This window comes from Notothenia coriiceps, unplaced genomic scaffold (assembly GCF_000735185.1).
Source record: "Notothenia coriiceps isolate Sejong01 unplaced genomic scaffold, NC01 NC01_scaffold00017853, whole genome shotgun sequence".
NCBI lineage: Eukaryota > Metazoa > Chordata > Actinopteri > Perciformes > Nototheniidae > Notothenia > Notothenia coriiceps.
Genome location: NW_011350554.1, coordinates 509,152 through 528,084, shown reverse-complemented (window position 1 = coordinate 528,084; position 18,933 = coordinate 509,152). Strand labels below are relative to the sequence as shown.

The following is an 18,933-nucleotide window of genomic DNA, read 5'->3' as shown; positions in this document are numbered from 1 at the left end:
TCTGGCGCTAACAGTTCACGAGCGTGCTCCACTAGCACCCGGATATAAGCGCTGTTATTAAAAGAGGTTGAGGGAGAGTCCTCTCCTGTCAGACTGAGAGGCTGATAGCTACAGCTCAGTGAGGTAAAGGACTCTCTGAGGGTTTAGATCAGAGTCCTGCATCGGGTCGGGTACCCGTAAAAAAGGTGATTTGCCGTATTTTTTCAAAAGCTTTTTTCCGGGTTCGGTTCTGGGTAAAACAAAGATGATGCGGGTCGGGTCGCGGGTGTTGCATAATAAATATATTTAAATATTAATAATTTAGTTTAATGTTTAAATCCTGTCCTCTCCCCCGCGGGACCGCGCATAATCATAACCTCTGCACCGCATCTATCTGCTGCTGAGCGCGCCACATTCAAAATGGCTGAGGTGAAGCTCTCTAGCGGAGAATACAGCATTTTCAATAACACTTCCTCAAGAGCGAAATCCAACGTCTGGGAGGCTTTTGGTGTCCTCCTAGATGCAGAAAATAACCAACATCCCACGCTTTTTGAGAGAAATATGCAACTGCGTGTTAATAATTGCATGTTTTCACTGCTCATAGGATATGCGGGTTCGGGTCGGGTATCTTGTGCCGTCGGGTCGGGTTGCGGAACTAATTGGCAATATGTGCGGGTAGCGGAGCGGGTTCGGTATTGCACGTCACGGGTGCGGGCCTTGAAAATCAGACCCGTGCAGGACTCTGGTTTAGATAGTTCACTTTAGTCTAAGTAGTGGGTCTCAAACGGTTTGGTAATCATTTATGTAAATAAGTATTTCCAAGGCACACTTTTATATGATCATTATAGTTATAAAAAACAAGAGACTAACAGGTATGAAATAATTCCAACTCATACTATAGGACAGTAACACAAGAATACAGTTTAAAAGGGGAGGGATTTTTAAAATATGCATAAAGAAAAAGTAAATCTGTTTACAGTTCTGTTTCATATGGGTGTTGAGATGTATCCAAAGATTTAGTCCCTAATTTTTCTCTCAAAGTGCAGCAGATTGATGCATTTAACTTCCATATTTAAACAATCATCTTCCCGGGGGAGCATGCCCCTGGACCCCCCTAGAGGAAGTGAGGTCCACCACCTGCCCACACACCCTGTCAAATTGTCCCACCCACATTGAGGATGCTTCCTACGCCCATGATGAGATCAGAAAGCTTGTGTAGTTGCAATGTTGCATTAAAACGATTATTGAAATGGAAAAATGTATCTGTTGTTATGAGAACAAATAAAAAGCCAATTAGTGTCTCCCATGGTTGTGTTCATTCCTGGGAAAATCCCTCTTCACTTTCCCACTGATAGGCACATATTAATATTTAATGAATTCTTAACTACATCACTACACTGGGATATAATGAGCTATTATTCAGCTCTCCGGCTTATTGCTATACAACAAGGTAAACTCTCTGTTTTTGAGTGTCAGGAAGTAATTATAGGGAGGATTGTTTTGAAGTACAAACACAATTACTTGTATACTCACAAAACACTGACCTGGAATCCAATATTGTATTATTAATTGGAGCACAGTCAGATTCTCTTTTTATGAGCAAACACAAATCAAAGTGATGGGGGAATACTCTGTCATAACCAAACTGCAGCTTACTTCTTCACTGAAACGCCAGTGATCAGTAACACAGCAGTGGTGGCTGTGATCAGGGGCAGGCATTACGTTGATAAGACTTATTTTAACAGACCCTTCATAATAAACAAATCTCAACTTCCAATATTTCAGGGATTTCTATATATTGGCCGTTGTTGCTTAGCCGATATATCGGTTTATGTCATGTACCTATCAACTAAAAAGGAACAGGAATTCAATTTCAATTTTTTAAGTTTGAATGTAAGAAAATGTTTGCTGCTATCCTATTTTGACAGCTACAGTAAATATGACATTTATTGTTACTGTCAAATATTTAACAAAATGATTGAGTGATAACATTTGATGTATTATCACCAAAATGTTTTATTCATATGAAATATTTGCCCATATATCATCCAATTTCAGTCTGGTAACAGACAGAGACAGCTGTGCAGATGGAATAGATTAGCATAACAACCTCCTTTTACTAAATATAGCACAACATCCTCAAAAGTGGTGCTCATGCTGTATTTTTCCCTTGTGTATTTGCTCCAATATATTATATATCTAAAATCAAATCATAAAGATTAGTTTCCAACCTAAGGCTTTTGTCCCTGTGTGGTCAGAGTAACAAACAAACCCTTTCATTGGATCATAAAAATTGAATCTGAGCTTACCTCCTCCCATTGGTGGATGTAGCGGATGAGCCTGGACAGCCTCAGCAGCCGCAACAGACTGAGGATTTTGGTGAAGCGGACAATGCGCAGCGCCCGGGCCGTCTTGTACACCTCCGAGTCCATCCCTCTCTCCACGATGAGGAAGATATAATCCACAGGTATGGACGAGACAAAGTCCACCACAAACCAGCTCTTCAGATACTTCTTCTTGATCTTGTTGGGGTCGAGGATGATCTCGGTGTTGTCCTCGAACACGATGCCGGTCCTGAAATTCAGCACCAGGTCGACGAGGAAGAAGGTGTCAGAAACCACGTTGAAGATGATCCAGGGAGCCGTGGTCTCGTCTTTGAAGAAGGTGATGCCCACGGGGATGATGATCAGGTTTCCCACCATGAACAACAGCATGGTGAAGTCCCAGTAGAACCTGTTAGGGTAGAGCAGTGGGGAGAAGATTATATTTAGGGGGGGGGGGAAAGTGACAAATGGCTGATCTTGTATTGAAATGCCTGTTTTTTAAGTGCACTGTATTCTCCTAATGAGGTAACCTATGCCATCTGACTCAAGACAAGGTCACGCCAAGGACAAGCAGAGGGACAGGAATAGAACAGGGAAGATAAGCTGGGTGCACTTCATCTCAACACAAAGAACAAAAGACACAGACACCCATATCAGTAAAGCTCCTGATGGAGGATGCGTCAGCAGTTATTCCAGCACTAATGTTCCATTTCTGATTTATAGTTGTTTGCATTTAGTCCAAGACAACCCCTCTGAAATGCTTAGTCATACTAAATCAATCGACCTGTAGTTAAGAGCTACATTATAAGAGTGATGCCTTTCTTTTAAGAGCTGAGACAGTACATCAACAGAGAACCAACCAACAACTATTTTGACAATCGGCCTATCCTTTCTTCTAAATGTAAAAAACTAGTTCCTGTAATCTCAATGTGAGCTTTGCTGCATGTTTGTGTTATTATGTGATCTTAAAATGAATATCTTTGAAATGCTGGCTTAGACAAATAGGAAGACGTCAAATTGAGCCTCAAGAAACAGATTTTTTGTAACACAGCAAACATTAAATCAAGCACATAAATAGCAGATTAATAGTTAAAAAAAAGTAGCTGCGGATGTTAGTGCCTACAAAGAAGAGAGAGGGAGCTGACTGGATAGTGCTGCTGAGTCATGAATGTTGACATAAGTCCCCCAAAAAACACTAACCAAAATTATATAATAAAATATTTTAATATAAATCTGAGCACAGCCTGTTAAGAGCTCAAATAGTTGGCTTTATCTTCTGACTGCTACTTTGTCATACTTATTATAAGGGATATTTGGAGGAGCTCTCCTTGGTGCTAAAATAAAATGTTAAGAAGCATTCAGACTCAAGGATGTAACTTCTCAGACTTCACATCAAGTTCATCTTTAATAGGAAACTCATTAAACAAAGCCTTTTAGAGGAAATGTGCTCGTTATAATTGTGCGACATATTTTAGTTGCCATAATATTTTTTTTTCACAGTGTTTTTCATGGATCAGATTATACCCCAATGCAAGTTTCAGGTTTTCAAAGATATTCTAAAATGAAGGGATAAATATGGATTTTAATCTATTTTATAATATGTTCTCTCTTATTTTACATAAAGTTAGAGAAGACAACGGGACAGTTGGCTAATGTCAAACAGGGATCTGTATCTTCTACTGTTTGAACACCATTAAATATAAGATTAGTGTTTAAGAATCTAACTCAATTCGACCCATACCTGAAGTCGCTGTATGGATGGATAATCCAATTACCCGCTGACTTTACGCGCTCTTGCTCCTTCTCCACTGCCTTCTGGCTGCCAAACATGCGCAGGGAGAATTTGTTAACTCCAGGCTGAAGCATGGAGCTAAACTGCCGCTGCATGTAAGTCTGATTCCCCCTGAGGTCTTCATCATCCGGAACTATCTGAGAGCCATCCTCAGCTTTGGAAAATGTGAATGAATTTCTCGACTGCTGACTCGGAGTCTGTCCTTTACTAGTTGCGGCGTTGGAGAAGGAAACTCTGGAGTCCTTCTTCTCCATCGCTGCTCCGGTCTTGACCTCGGCGACTGGACCCTGTGTCAGGGACCCCACTGAAGTGATGGAGCCGTCCATACTTGCAAACTGTCCCTTCCCGTCTTCAGCTGACACTAGTCCATCTGTTTTCCTCTCCTGCCTGGAGATGAGAGAGGAGAGGCTCCCTGAACTGGCCGGGTCCCTTCTACAGTCTCCGTTTTTGTTGCATATCATAACGAAGGCTCCTTCTCCTGTCACGCCTGCCTCTAGGAGCGCGCTCCCTGCATCAGCATGCCTCCGGCACAGCAGAGCAGAGGTGGTGCTGCCACTGGCACCGACAGGTCCGCAGTCCTCGTCCTCTTGCAGGAGCCACTGCTCATTGTTGTTGGAGTTTTTACGCGTAATGGACGCGGCTCCGCCTCCTGGCGTAAATTTCTTCATCTTGGTTCCTCCACAGCTCCCACGGTCCAAACTGTATACCTGAGGCGGTCTGGGCTGCTGGAATTTGGGCTCCTCCTCGCCGTCCTCCGCCTCGTCCATCACAGGCGGAACCAAGAGAAGAGGGACAGACGGAGACACTCCCCGTACCTTGAACCTGGCAGACTGGGCGGCGGCGGAGAGGGAGAGAGTGAGGAGTTCAACAGCAGCCTGTGCTCTCCACACACACCAATTTAGGATAACAGAGCACCGGTGGCGTTGCTATGGCTGCAACTTGGCTGCTGTTAGAAAAATAGTGTGTGTGTAAGAGAGAGAGCAAGAGACCACACCTTTAGGTCGTAAATACCTGGTGATATTGAAGAAACTATGTGGACAAAATAACCTGCCAGTGTAATTAAGAAAGCTCCCATCTAATTAATAATCACAAATCTATGAATAAATATATGCTCATTGCTCACCTGATCTGAGCAAGGATAGGCAGGACAGAGGTGACAGAAGGTCATCAGAAACTATCAAGGTCTCCATCTGTTGTCATGCACAGCTGATCCCAGGTAGACCATCTGCCAACCATTTCTAATCCCTGGTCAGGTGATCCATAATAATTGCAGATGTAGGCTTTCCTCTCAGAGAGGCTGTATTTACAGCAGCCGGTTGCTTTGTGTTAACAGTCAGGGGCAGGTCAGGGGTCAAGGGTTCAAGATTATTGGTCAAATGGCTCCACCTTGTGGAGAAATATACACGTTGCACACTATCAAGCTTACTAAAATGCCAGTCCTCCGAACAACAAATAATACGTTCGTAATGACATTAGCCAAGATAATTCTGATTCTTAAAGATAACTATCATTCATACAAGGTAATTTCAATTTAAGAGCACGGTTGAGCTCATTTCAATCTTTATTTTTTTTAAATATTTGTGCCCATGAAGAACCCAAAACATTGTTGGAGTGGGGTTACAAATGATGTGCTCTCCATGTTTAATAATACAACACTCAATGTTTCTTTGGGGGAAATATGTGTGCATTTGTTGAGGCACAAAACAGTCTAGAGCTTTTCTCCTTCTCAGATCATAGACAGGCTAAAAGGCATAAAGCATTTGGATGTCAGGCCTGATGACATGCTTTACATTTCTTCTCAAAAACACATTTTCATAGCAGTAACTGTTTGTGTAATAGGTCATTCTTAAGACAAAGATAAATCCTACTAACACATAATGATAAGGCTCTCCTTAAACACAGTGCTTCTTGACCTTAGTCACCATTTGATCTGAGCAAAATGTAAGAAAGTCAACAAACAAGCATGTCAAATGGAATGCCTTTATTCAGTTTCTGTGAGTTGTACATTAGATGGTGTTCAATTTACAACAATTCTGGCTAGATCTTTATATCTGTGTAACTCTGAAATGGCAATATCCAATCACAACACTAATCCGGTTAAATGGAACATATGGCTTCTGCATAATCTACACAGTGAAGGTAACAGAGACAACGGTCCAACAATCGCACACAATTGTCTCATCTCGGATCTGATCGAGTGAGAAATAAAAACATCCAATTAAGTGTTTATCTTCTGTACTTAAATTAAACATGTGTTGTATTCAAGTTGCATTCAACATAAGCAAGTTTTACATCTCTTGCACTTAGTCCTTAAGAATATATGTTTTACTCTGGATGTGAGATTAGCAACAAAAACACAAGTGACAAACTAAAAATGTAAAAAATATGTTAACAGAAAAATAAAAGCTTGATTTTAAAAAGGACAAATGATTTCCCACTTAAAGAACTGTAATTTCTTATGGCAACAAAACTTTAAAGACATTAAATCAAAGGATGTCTGATTTCCATTGGAAGTGTCACATTTGCACACAAAAGCTAAATAGTGGTTGTAAAGGCAAAGTATGAAACTCTGCTTAGGATTATTTAAAAACACACTCTTGTTGTTTTGATATTAAATGGCAGTGATTAGGATCAAAAAAGTTTTCCTCATAACAGGACTTGTGCTGTTTTACAAAGAAGCCTTCCAGATTGGAGAATATAAAAAGCACAGACTGTGAGACCTGTGAGGCCAACTGTGAGGCCAGCGAAGGGAGCGTCAGCATTAACAGAAAAATGACCACAAAGAGGCATTCTTCACATGAACCGTCTAATGATTTTACAACAAACAAACAAACACTTTGCTATACCGGTAATTTACACTCATGCAATATTTGCCCAGCGGCCTCAAGCAGAAAACACTTCACACTATGTTCTGTGGCTGCACAATGTGGAGAAGAATACAGAAGAAAACTAAAAAGGAAATCAGTCAGTTTCTTAAAACATTAACACCCAAGCACAAAAAGGTTCTTCAAAATGCAGGGTGCACGGTATAATGTGCCACAACAGCCGAGTCCTGGACCGCCGTCTGGATGTCCATCTAGGATAGAGAAAAGTTGCACGATGAAGAATTCAAAAAGGTGTCCATTTTGTTTTTAACATACAGAGTGGGGAAGAAATACATGCTTTTTCTAAATTATAGTTTAAATTAAGTAATAACTTTTACGCACCTCTTTCAGCTTCTAATTAGAATTCCTTTGTCTCACATTCGTGTCTTTGTGATTTTCAGTAGAGTTGCTTTTCCTGAAAAAAAAAACAAAAAACACAAAGGCAAGCATGAGTTATCGATAAAAAGACAAAATCTTGAGAGAAAATGAAGTCGGTGAGTTACTAACTGTACTTACAGAGGAGCAGATCCTGAGTCCTCATCTGCACAGCAGTAACCGGTCAAGGAAGAAAACAAAAACAAGTCAGTTATCAATAACTGTTTCATGTGTTACTGTTGTGAGCAAGACATGCCTCTCCCACAGATGATAGTAGCAAATGTTAAAGGTCCCATGTCATGCTTTTCCGGTTATTACCCGTCCCCTCGTGTGTTATGAAGGTTTTTCTGCATGTGAACGGTCTGCAGAGTCAAAACCCTCAAAGTACACCCTGTAGCGAGTAAAACTCTAACACAGAACATACCTCCCCAAAACGCCTCGTTGGAGATACGTCACTGTCCATTGATTCTTCCGGGTAACTCATGATGTCATGCGTTACCCTGAACCAAATGGACCAATCCGTGGAGCCGTTACGTTACGTCACGTCCGCGGAGCCGTTACGTTAAGCCCCCGCTGATTGGTCCAAATTGACCAATCCACGGACTTCCTCACACACACACTCAGTGCAGGCAGCTCTGCTGATTTCTCCTCCCTGGCTGCAGGCTGATAACAGACAGTTGGCATCGCGGCGAAATTCTCTCTGCAGACCCATTCTCACAGCGTTTATCAACCTTCTTTCTTACTTAATATCAAGCCACACTTATTGTTTTTACTTCGGCTGTGACTTTGTGTGTGCTCAGGGTGAGTTTGGCTGTGTATCGCTAAACAAGGAAACCACACCTCCACGGAGCTCAGCGCGATTCACAACGTCCCGACCAATCAGAGCACACTGTGCTCACAGGGAGGGGGGGGGCTGGAGCTATTGGAGCTACAACGAGCCGTTAAAGGCAGAGAGTGAAATTCAGTGAATACACGTAGTTTATAGAGATGCTGTATGAGAAACCAATGTGAGTTTGGAAAATTGCACAATATAAATCTATTCTAGTAGACCTCAACAATGGAATTATGATCAGTGGAAATGGCCATGACATGGGACCTTTAAAACTGCATTCCCTGGTTGTGTTAATACAAAGAACACATTACTAAATGTCACCCAACGGACTGGCGTATGTCTCTTTATTGGCTCTATAATATTTAAACTCCCATGAATCTAAATGTGTGTACATGGTGCAGTCGTTCCCTAGCATCAGAGGCTCATGCAATACAAGCAAAACACACAAGAGGAACACGGCATTGGCTGTATTCATATGACAGAGCTAACACACAACCTGGCGTGTACCAGAGCAAGAGAACATATTGACAAAAGAAACCCTATATCTGTGGCCAATGAGAATGAGACGTATGTAAATGAAGTACCGAGCCTATTTCATGCATAAAGTACAAGATGCGGAGGGCATGCAGACAGAATGCTTGAACCTCTACATTCTCAACGTGTTCATGTCAAACCATTACACTAGATTATGTGTCTCATTTGACTCTTTCATTGGCTCAAACACATGGTTTTTAAAAAAGGGTCAATAGAGAGTGGAAGGAACATGTTTGAAGCTCGCTCTGATTGCAGGGCCAGTGAAAGAGTGACCAAATCTTTGAGCACATTCCTCTTAGAAGTGGTGACTATGAAAGCAGATCATTCAGACTCCCATAGCTTTTTGTTTCCACGCGGTCACCTCAGCTCAACCACTTCAGTCTGACATGCAGTTTTGTCCACTTACCAAAATGCAAAATCAGCAGCGAACAGAGAAGTAAAAATGTAAATAATAAAAAATAATAGTTTCTATCACAGATCGTTTACACAAAAAGGGGGAATCTAACATCTGGTCATAATTTAAAAAAAAAATACAAATAACAGACAAACCATAGAAAATAAGGGTTCATAATAAATGCATGCAACTACAGCATTTATATCTCTGACTTTGGAAAAACGCTTTGTCCTAACGGTCTCTGAATTCCACTGGGGGGCACTCAATCTTTCCTACTCATAGTCAAATAAACAATGCCTACAGTTTGATGCCCTTTTCTCCTGTTGAAAGTTGAATGACTTTTAAGAGGCTACTATAAATTCCTTTAGTCTACGCATCAAGAGAAGTTGAGCACAAGTAGGAAATTACCGTCTGCTGGTGGTTATTTTTAACACAGCCAATTTGAATCTTTTCCTGATATATGGGCATTTTCTACTACCAAAAACAAAAAGCTCAGTGACTAAAGGGGAAAGCAGTGATGGAGTTGTGTAGGCTTCAGACGTCAGTTAGAAGATTAAAGAGGACCTAGGATTAAAGAAGCATCGAGGGCAATTTTCTTAGCCGATTTGTCTGACTTCATTATGACAGCATGTAGACACAATGTCTCATAAAAGTGAATAAGAAGGCTAATGTCTGTCTCAACAATGTTTACGATTTCATGTAGTATATAGTGGTGTGGGCAGCTTGGCGTACGTACCGTCAGTGACGTCATCGGGCTTTCTCCTCTTCTCGTAGATGAAGATGATGGTCACCAGGATGATGACCTCGGCCACGATGCCGAGGAAGGGCCACAGAGCGGCCAGGCGACTGCGCACACGCAGGTGGATCTTATCAGAGTTGGTGCCCAGTTCATTGGTTCCAGAGCAGCTGTAGTCCCCAATGTCGTTCTCGATGCTCAGGTCATTGATGGTCAGGGTGGTCTTGTTGGGGGTGCTCTTGATCTCATATTTGTCGGTAGTGCCGTTGATGATAGGCTGAGGGGTATTTTTAATTAATAAGTTAGTAATGCAAAATGCAAGAAAGGTATTTGACATGATTTTCCTTTTATTTTACAATAGAAGTACTGGAAATAAAAAAAAGATGTAATCACAATATTTAAGTTGACTGATGTTATTTGCATGTATCAGTAAAGGGGATAATTAACAAGAATCATTTAAAGATAATCCAAGCTTAAGAAACAAATACCGTTGGGGGGCTGCCCTCTTCTCCTTTGAACCAGGTCCAGTCAGTGGGCAGTGGGTAGCCGTGGCTCACACACACCATCACGCCTATGTCATTCTCATTGCCGTGCTCGGAGTGCTTGGTGGCAGCAACATGGGGAAGGACTACGGCAAGAAGAGAAACACATCATCAAACTAGAATGGCAACCTGAGAGCGCAGTAGTCTGCCAATGTCAATTGACATGCAACTCCCACATGTAAAAATAGAGTTGAATGGACATTAAAACGATCGATGAATGCAACTTTGATCTGTGATATTAATGAACTCACTTTTGACTTCAATAATCTGCTTCACCTCCGGTTCGGTCAGGAACACACATTCATACTTCCCAGCAGATTTGTGGGAGATGTTGTACAAACTATTGAAAGAAAAAAAGAAAGAGGGATTCCATTACTCTTTGCAAACCGGTGGTGACTTTTAAAAGGTTCTCTGAAAACACTTTCATGTGGCAGCGATCAGTTATCCAATCAGTGAGAGTAAACATTCTCAACAGAAGCCCGTTAATGCTCAGTGGCCAGGGGTTACAAATAAAGCTGCTTGTTCATGCAACAAATATTTCAAATTTCCCCTGGTAATCACAATCCCGCTTTGTTCGGTGCTGCTGTCCCGTAGAGTTCTGCCCGCTCTCTCTAACGGGGAATTAAGGTCATGGCAAGTGAGCACACTGCTAGGGGCGCTTATCCGCGCTGCCAAGACTACAGGCAAAGCTGCACGACTGCACGGTCCATCTCTCTGATAATCAAGAGCACTGAATGGCGCCTCTAGCTTTGCTGCTAATGGAGGCAGCCAGGGAGGAAAAGAGAGTAGTGTGAGAGGGGGGGTGGGGGGACAACAGGCACACAAACGTGCAAGTGAGAGAGAGAACAGAGGATGAAGATGGATACTGACTGTAGTGTGAGAGCTAGAAAGGGACAGCATTAGAATCAGAGCAAAAAGACTGGAGCAAGACACACAAAGCAGTTTGTTCGTAATGTTCAAATGTAACCAGTCACCTTTGGCTGGTGAGTGATGCAAAACATTGTTCTTCAATACAAGCTAGTGGAAAACGGCATGCTAATGACCAGTTTCAAGACAAAGGACATAACCAGAGGATGAGCTCCTTTATTGTGCCATAGTAACTGCAGGGCAGATATGCCCATATGGCACACTATGGGGGGGGGGAATATAGCTACTTACCTGAGGGTTGTGTATGCCGTGGCTTCCTCGGATTTGGAACCCTCAATGAATTTGCCATTGTAGACCCAGTGGGAGCCCTTGATGTGGAGGGTGGTCTCCGTCAGGTTGCAGCTGAGGACTGCAGAGGTCTGGTTGTTGACCTCAGAGGGTTCGGTAATGATGTTTGGAGCTTAAGATGAAGAGAGAGAACAAATAATATATTAACACCCTTTTCTAAAATGGTTGAATTCCAGCTTATGACAAGTTTAGACATCAATGCCGCCCTAAAAAAGGTAAAACTAGTGTGATTTTCATGAGGTAACTAAAAAAACTATCAAAAAAACGAGCAAAATGTAGTATCTGCACTTTGGTGTGCAGTTATTGTCCTTCAGGGCAGAATGGCTGTCTTAATGCCTTTGTACTTCATCCCTGAACGTATTGCAAATGTCTCATTATCAATAAGTGCGATCACTTGTAATATATAGTTCATTTATGTTTGCTTTTGACACTCAACAGTTCTCCTTACAGAAAATAGAGATGTTTTTAGCTCAAATGTAACAGGGCCTATCATGTACATGACAGCCTTATGCCTACATGAATTTGTGGGCAAAGAAATAAAAACATCTTGCTCATGCCAGGGTGTGAATAGATTAGAGTTTTAGTCGAGGTGACTGTTGAGTGTTAAGAAAAGAATTACCAAGGCATCACATTGACTTTCAACTTACCAAATTTGAAAAGCAAAACAAATCTCTTCTCACAAATGAAACCAAGATATCAATGTGACAAAAATCCATGCTCTACACAAATTCACAGAACTTCCAAGAAAGTAGGAAAGAGCTCCCCTAATTGGGGTGGTCTGTCCCACCAACAGTAGAACAGAATAGGGAGTTGTACTGGACATCTAGCAGATACAGAAGTCTACAAGGTCATGGGGAAAATATATTTAAATAAATACGCAGAAGATGCAACAAATGTGGTTTGAAATATAATATATATTTTGCTTAAACAGCTTGAATAACTTGACCAATCTTTCAAAGTGAGAAACATAATACTGGAGCACAAGGCAGAAAGACAGCCCATGACTGAGATTTGTAATAATGAGTTGCCATCTTCTGTGCATCGATGTAGTATGCTATAAGCCACAGGGATGGTCTAAAAGCAGAAATAAAGGGGGCACTGCCAATGTTAGTACCTATTAAGGAAAAGTATAGCTTTAATTAATGTCTACGAAGAAGAAATGCTAATCAAGAAATCTGACACCCCTTTTTTGTTTGTCTTTAAAAGATTAAATCATCATCTTTGTTGCTCACATGGAATAACATTCCTGCAGGAGCCACTTGCACATGTTCAACCTTATGACCAGTATTATATTTTAAAACTGTATCATTGTGGTGCCTATTGCTTGAAACAAGGGGGGAAAAAAGGCATCAGATTAAAGACACAGTTTTGTGTCAGGTAACACAGGATTAGGAAAAAGCCCAGCCAAACTCTATGACCAGGCTCGGACACAACTACAGGACATCCTTGGAGCTTTTGAGGAGAGTAGAGGGAGAGAGTATTCCGGGTTGGAGAGGGTATTGAACCGGAAGGCTTGGGAGTGGAACTGGGAGGCTTGGGAGTGGAACTGGGAGGCTTGGGAGTGGAACTGTGGAACTAGGAGGCTTGGGAGTGGAACTAGGAGGCTTGGGAGTGGAACAGGAGCTGAATGTCCAGGACTTCAGTAATGAGGAGAGAACAGCCAAGCTACTTTGACCGCAGTCTCCTCATGCTTCCTCTGCCACTCACGTTCAATCACAATAATGTTTGCCTGCGAGCGGATCCACTTGATTTTTGGCGTCTTCTTCAGATCGTTACGGTCAGGATCGTTGGAAGCTCGGCACTCGTACATGCCCGAGTCGTTGAGGTTGAGGCTAGAGATGTGAAGGGTGCTAGTGGCGTGTGCTATATATGTGGCATTAATCAGCACACGCTCATCATGTGCCCCGTCAAAGAGCTGGGTGAAGCTCTCGTTGGGCTCTTCACCCTGTATAAACCACCACTGCACTTCAGGGATGGGGTTCCCAACCACTTCACAGTGCAGCTCTGCGCTGTCACTCATCAGTTTCATCCGAGACATGGGGGATTTGATAAATCCCGCTGAGCAACGTGTACAGCCAGTCCAGCAAACAGAGATTTTAAGTATTGTTTAAAGGCGATGGGTTTAAAGCAAGCCATGTGATTTAATGGATTGGTGATAAAAGGCCGTGATAGAAAAAAGACAAGCATAAAGGAAAAAGAAAGAAAAAGAGACAAAGTTAATAGAACACAAATGATATGAATATTATGAAATGAAGAAAATAGAACAAAGATCAGAGCATCATTTTCCACAAGTTATTTTGGTAAATAAAATATTAGTTTCTGGCACTCTGACAAATAACAAATGCAACCTAAAGAGGTAATTACAGATGAGCCAAGCTGATGTTTTTTATATTTAAAAACTTTACAGCAAGTAGGGATTTTAAATTTCAGTGTGATAGCCGTTTACAAAGGCTTTAAAAGTACTTGAATTAGCAATTATTGAAAAATAAATGTTGTCAATCTTGGAATAAGCTTGATCAAGGCATCCCCAAAAGAGTTAAAGCATACAAAGACAAAGACATTAAAAGCATGCAACAGCATTCCCATGAAATCAAAGCAATGTGGAATGAATGAAATATAAAGAAAAAGGCAGCTGAGCTTCAAATGAAAAACATATCACATGTTAACAAAAATCCATGAAAGCCTTGGACAGGCAAACAGTTCAGGCTGTTGCCTCGTGACATCCAACAGTGGTAAGGGTGTTACACTGTGCTAACACCTATTTTTCCAATCCCCACTGAGAGGCGCCAACATTCAGCATTTGCCATTGGTGTATTTACAAGGGAAAACATTTAAAGCACTTCGGTTGTACTTGACTGAGCTGTGTGAAGGAATTATTTTTCCTTTGACTTTATGCTCACGAATTGTAGTCTCATAACATACAAAATCCCTTTCTGATGGATTTACTTTAAACTTAAACATTTGTTTTCTTCCAAGAATTGAAGATCTGTATTTTCATAATAGGCAGGGAGGACTTGTTTGTCCACTCAGTGGTGGCCAGGGGGGAGGGGGTCAAAAAGAAAATACCATTATCACGCTACAGGCCAATGCACGGACAGCTTTTCAACTCCTCTCATAAAAACCTTAACTAATAGAGCAGAAGAAAACCAAGAATAGAAACGCCACAAATGAACATAGAGTCAATCAGACAAAACAAAAGACCACTTTTAGATAACTTTCACCGAGACCCTCGTTCTCTTCTCAAATATCATGTAACCTATGAAGGAAGCTTGGTGGCTTCCATCAGCACTACATAAAAGGTCAACTTCGTAGCACATGATGATTAACTTTAGCCCTCTGCTCTTTAGCCCTGGAGCCCTTTCAGAAAAAGTGCCATAGCTAATATTCTACCTTTGTGTATGATTAACATTAAGTGAATTTCCTGAACAATGTACAAGGAGCATGACAACCTTAAAGCATACTGTACATGGAAAAACATAATAACAAATGTCATGCAGAGATAGCAAATAAACCATAACCATGAGGATATGTGCTCATAACTTAGAGTGAGAAAGAGTTGGTTGGAAAATCAACAACTCAAGCAGGAATTTACTGATCCTATTAAAAAGTCAAAGGGTGCACACAAAGCTTAAAACATGTGATCCTCATGCCACTCTCAACAGTTGGGTGACAAAGTGTATTGACAGGTTTAAGGTGAACAGGAAAAGCTAGTCTGTGATTTCCATTAGTGACCCAGACAGCAGCAACCCTCCATCGTTTGATTTATCCCACTACAGTTTCATAATAAATTCGAAATAGTTTTACACTTCTCAATGGGAACCACCAAAGAGCAAATGTAGCCGTTAAAGAGCACCCTATTTATGTATTTAATTTAACTTTAAAATGCATGACTCCACCCAACCTAAAATCTAACAAAAGAATGTGTGAAACACTCCTCGTACAATGCAAGAACCGTTCCAGAAAGAAAATGGATGCCAGTGGTGCAACATGCAAAAACCAATGACACTCGTAGAAAACAGGCACACTGTTAATATATGTGTTCATTTCAGCCTTTCAAATACTATAGACATAAAATCCTTTGAATATGACCAGATTTTTCAAGCTTTCAGTTTCCAGTGTAGAGTGATCTAGTAGCCAACCTTTTAGTCACTCAGTTGTGGTGGAATAAAGATTTATCAACACTATAAGTAGTATGTCAACTCCCACAACCAAAATACAACAACCTGTCACTGTCGGTGCTACTGTGCCGACTGCAATGGAATCATTTGAATGAAGCAGGTTGAGCAGCCGGGATTTTAAAATGGTGGTCTGTATTTCCTACCGTTTAGCAAATGATTATGACCAAACATCCAATACTTTAAATATGTGACAAAAAACAAGCTTTTCCTATCTTTCTCATTCAATGTAGTTTGAACTACCTGCCTGCCTTGTAACCCATTGTTCATGAAAGGTAAACATTAGCAAAAACCGGGAACAATGAATGGCATGAGGGCTTTGTGTTTTAATTCACGTACACATTAATTAAACGTCTGGTTGCTGGGACCAACTCCGTGCAAAACAAGGTTACATGGTCTTACCCTTGTTTTAGGAAACCATACCAAATAAAAGGGGACATTTGGCTAAGAAAATAGTTTCATAACAGCATCATATTGAGTCAGTGTATGTACTTGCCCATCTCACCTAACAGCCTTTAAATGACAAAACAGAGGAAAATGACTCAGTTTGAGTATTAGGAAGTGTGCTCTTTCACAAAGCATGAGCCCATTTCAACAGTATTCCATTTTAAATTACGTAAAAAAAGGCATATATTTCATGAAAACAGACATCAAAATCCTAAGCACTACAACAACTGAATAACTCCCATTCGTATAAATGGTGTCCTATGTGCTCACTATTATATTTAAAGGCTTACAAGCTCATTAAGGGATGACCGTTCATAGAGATGTGGCATTAGGGTAACAATTTGAAGGTGGCTTTATTATAAAATGTAAAACACAACTGCTATATGCACAGCTAACGGCAGAAGTAAGCAGTAAGCATCCCCATAAATATGGCTCACACCCAATTCCAAGGAGCATTTAAGCCAAACCTGTCATTTGTCATAATAGCCAATACTGACACCCATGTCACGTGACGCAACCAAGAGGTAATTCATTGTGCTTTCTGTAACTAAGAAAATAGCTTTATTTTCACAGCAATGTTATTATGTGACACATGTCGTCATAGGAGTTGGGCAAAGAAGGTCAAGAGGCAGGTCATTCAAAGACCCTCAATGTAACATCTCTACCCTATGTCCAAACTGCAGCCCACCGTCCATTTTTTATTGGCCCGAAGCAAATTCTAAAAGTATAATGGAATATGGCCCACATATGAAAGTTGTGCTTGTCCTATATTGAACTTCTAAAATAAATATATAATGCTTGCTGTAACTAAGAAAATAGCTTCATATATGAATACAGACTTGCTCTTGCACAGTAATGTTATTCAAATGCAACCCATGCCATAAAAAGTGTGGGGCAAAGGAGGGCAAGTGGCAGGTCATTTTAAGACCCTCAATACAACATCTCTACCCTTTTAATGGAAAGCTGGGAGGGAGACTGTTTTTTTCTTTACGCATATTCAATTATCAAGAATAATATACCTACATGTGATTGATTTTGCTTACTTATAACTTAATTTATGGGGCAACATACATCATCTCTAGGTGAGTGGCCCTCAGGGAAAAATGTGTGGACACCCCTGCTATAGTAGTACAAATACTGCAACAGAAAATGACAGACAGCTGCAAATACTGTATTGTGACAGCTGATACGCATCATGTTGATTGGGCCTAATGTTACTGGCTCACAGAAAAGACAACCAATGGCCGGTCTATCAGAACAAACCACCAACTATGCCCAGGGGGGCTCTTCTAACGTCACAAAGCAAGGCTCCAGTTCCTTAAATGCTGTGAGGAAACCTATTCAAGATCTAAAATTACTATTGTACCCTCAGGGTGAACGTGAAAACAGCAGTTAACGATAATTACTGACGGTTACCATAACTTACCAACGTTACGCAACTGTCATTTATCTCAGTGGACAACAGCAAACATTACTGAACCACCATACGCTTTAAATTAACGTCTTGTGACCGTTTACACTGCTAACATTTTATCAATCTCACCTCGTTTCTTTAAAGCTGAGGCAGATAAAAAGACAAATCCAACGTTATGTAAATGGTGTTGTCACGAAACGGCCTGGTAAATCGTCCAAAAGGATTTTCCGACTAACGTTAAATGTGTCCATAGCGATAACACTAACCCAATGCAGCTAGCTCTAATACGTGACTGTTTCCTATTCACGCTGGTTACATTTCGTAATAGTTGTAGCTGCGAAAACATATTCGACAGAGAAAATACGTTTCATAACACTGGCTAATAAGAAGCAGAATTAACCATTGTTTAATGTTCTTAGCGTTAACCATTAAGGGCAAAGTCAACGATACATTTTCTCCCAACATGGCTGACAAACAATTCTTACCTGTGGACGCATTGGCTCGCCAACAGCTCAACAGCAGGGCACTGACAGCCCACAGTAAGTTCATGGTGGATGATTAAGTATTAACTAAGCCGTCGAATAAACACAATGTTTAATTCGATGGTCGGAATCTTCTTCCTCCTTTTCCTTCTGAACTTCCAGCGAGATGTGGACGCTGAAATGTTTCAGTTGATGTCGTCCTCTGGTTGCACCTCACGCATACGCCCTGATCAGCACGTAAACGTGACGTAATACTTTAGAGGCGTGGCCACGCTCTCGGTCGACACCATGAATGGATAATAAGACCTCTTAATGCTTTCTAAACCTATTTAACAGTGAGAAGTACTCAGATGTTTTACTTAAGGTAAAGTAGCAATAATACATTGTAAACATACCCTGTTTACGAAGTAAAAGTCCTGCATTCAAAATTGTACTAAGTAAAAGCACACATTTTCCAGTAACATATCGGACCATATCAGATTTTTTTAAAATACATTTTTGTTTAGGTTTTTTAAATGACTTGCTATAGGCTACTGTTGGATTAACCTATACTGATTTATTGTTTGATTTATATTCTCTATTGTGAATCCATACCGGCAAAGTAGCTAGTAACTATTTTTAAAAAAAGAAAAAGAATGTAGTGTAATAAGCCTCCAAAATGTAGTAGAGTGAAGTATAAAGTAGCATAATGCGAAAATAAGTGAAATACAAGTACCTGAAAATTGTACTTGCGTAGATGTACTTAGTTACATTCCACCCCTGATATTTCATGATCATATTTATGTTACTTAAAAAAAATAGGCTCAATCTAATGGTATTAAAGGAAAA

General features: G+C 40.8%; 2 protein-coding genes across 3 annotated transcripts in view; both read right to left on the bottom strand.

Annotated features, from left to right (window-relative positions):
* The window catches only part of hcn2b (hyperpolarization activated cyclic nucleotide-gated potassium channel 2b), a 44,990-nt gene extending 40,555 nt beyond the window's left edge, over positions 1 to 4,435 (bottom strand). The window contains exons 1-2 of the mRNA XM_010777161.1: positions 4,045 to 4,435; positions 2,289 to 2,712 (exon numbers count right to left, since the gene is read on the bottom strand). Coding sequence (XP_010775463.1) covers positions 2,289 to 2,712; positions 4,045 to 4,421 — 801 coding nt within the window. The 5' untranslated portion in view covers positions 4,422 to 4,435. The remainder of the gene's footprint in view (positions 1 to 2,288; positions 2,713 to 4,044) is intronic.
* A 1,626-nt stretch (positions 4,436 to 6,061) lies between these two features.
* Positions 6,062 to 18,322, bottom strand: bsg (basigin). 2 transcript variants are annotated; one of them, XM_010777153.1, is made up of 8 exons: positions 18,109 to 18,322; positions 11,531 to 11,699; positions 10,624 to 10,712; positions 10,319 to 10,458; positions 9,831 to 10,107; positions 7,476 to 7,500; positions 7,302 to 7,374; positions 6,062 to 7,171 (listed from the first exon to the last, which is right to left on the bottom strand). In XM_010777153.1, the coding sequence occupies exons 1-7, from the start codon at positions 18,170 to 18,172 to the stop codon at positions 7,314 to 7,316; spliced, it is 825 nt and encodes a 274-aa protein (XP_010775455.1). In that variant the 5' UTR covers positions 18,173 to 18,322; the 3' UTR covers positions 6,062 to 7,171; positions 7,302 to 7,313. The 2 variants fall into 2 exon arrangements, with proteins under 2 accessions (XP_010775455.1, XP_010775456.1); XM_010777154.1 differs by having other exon boundaries at positions 7,476 to 7,488.
* Positions 18,323 to 18,933: the final 611 nt, after the last annotated feature.

Coding starts and splice junctions, on each gene's coding strand:
- bsg (XM_010777153.1), bottom strand. CDS start 18,172: ATGAACTTACTGTGGGCTGTCAGTGCCCTGCTGTTGAGCTGTTGGCGA. Junction 11,700..18,108: donor GCGAGCCAATGCGTCCACAG/GTAAGAATTGTT, acceptor CTTCATCTTAAG/CTCCAAACATCATTACCGAA. Junction 10,459..10,623: donor GCAGATTATTGAAGTCAAAA/GTGAGTTCATTA, acceptor TTCTTGCCGTAG/TCCTTCCCCATGTTGCTGCC.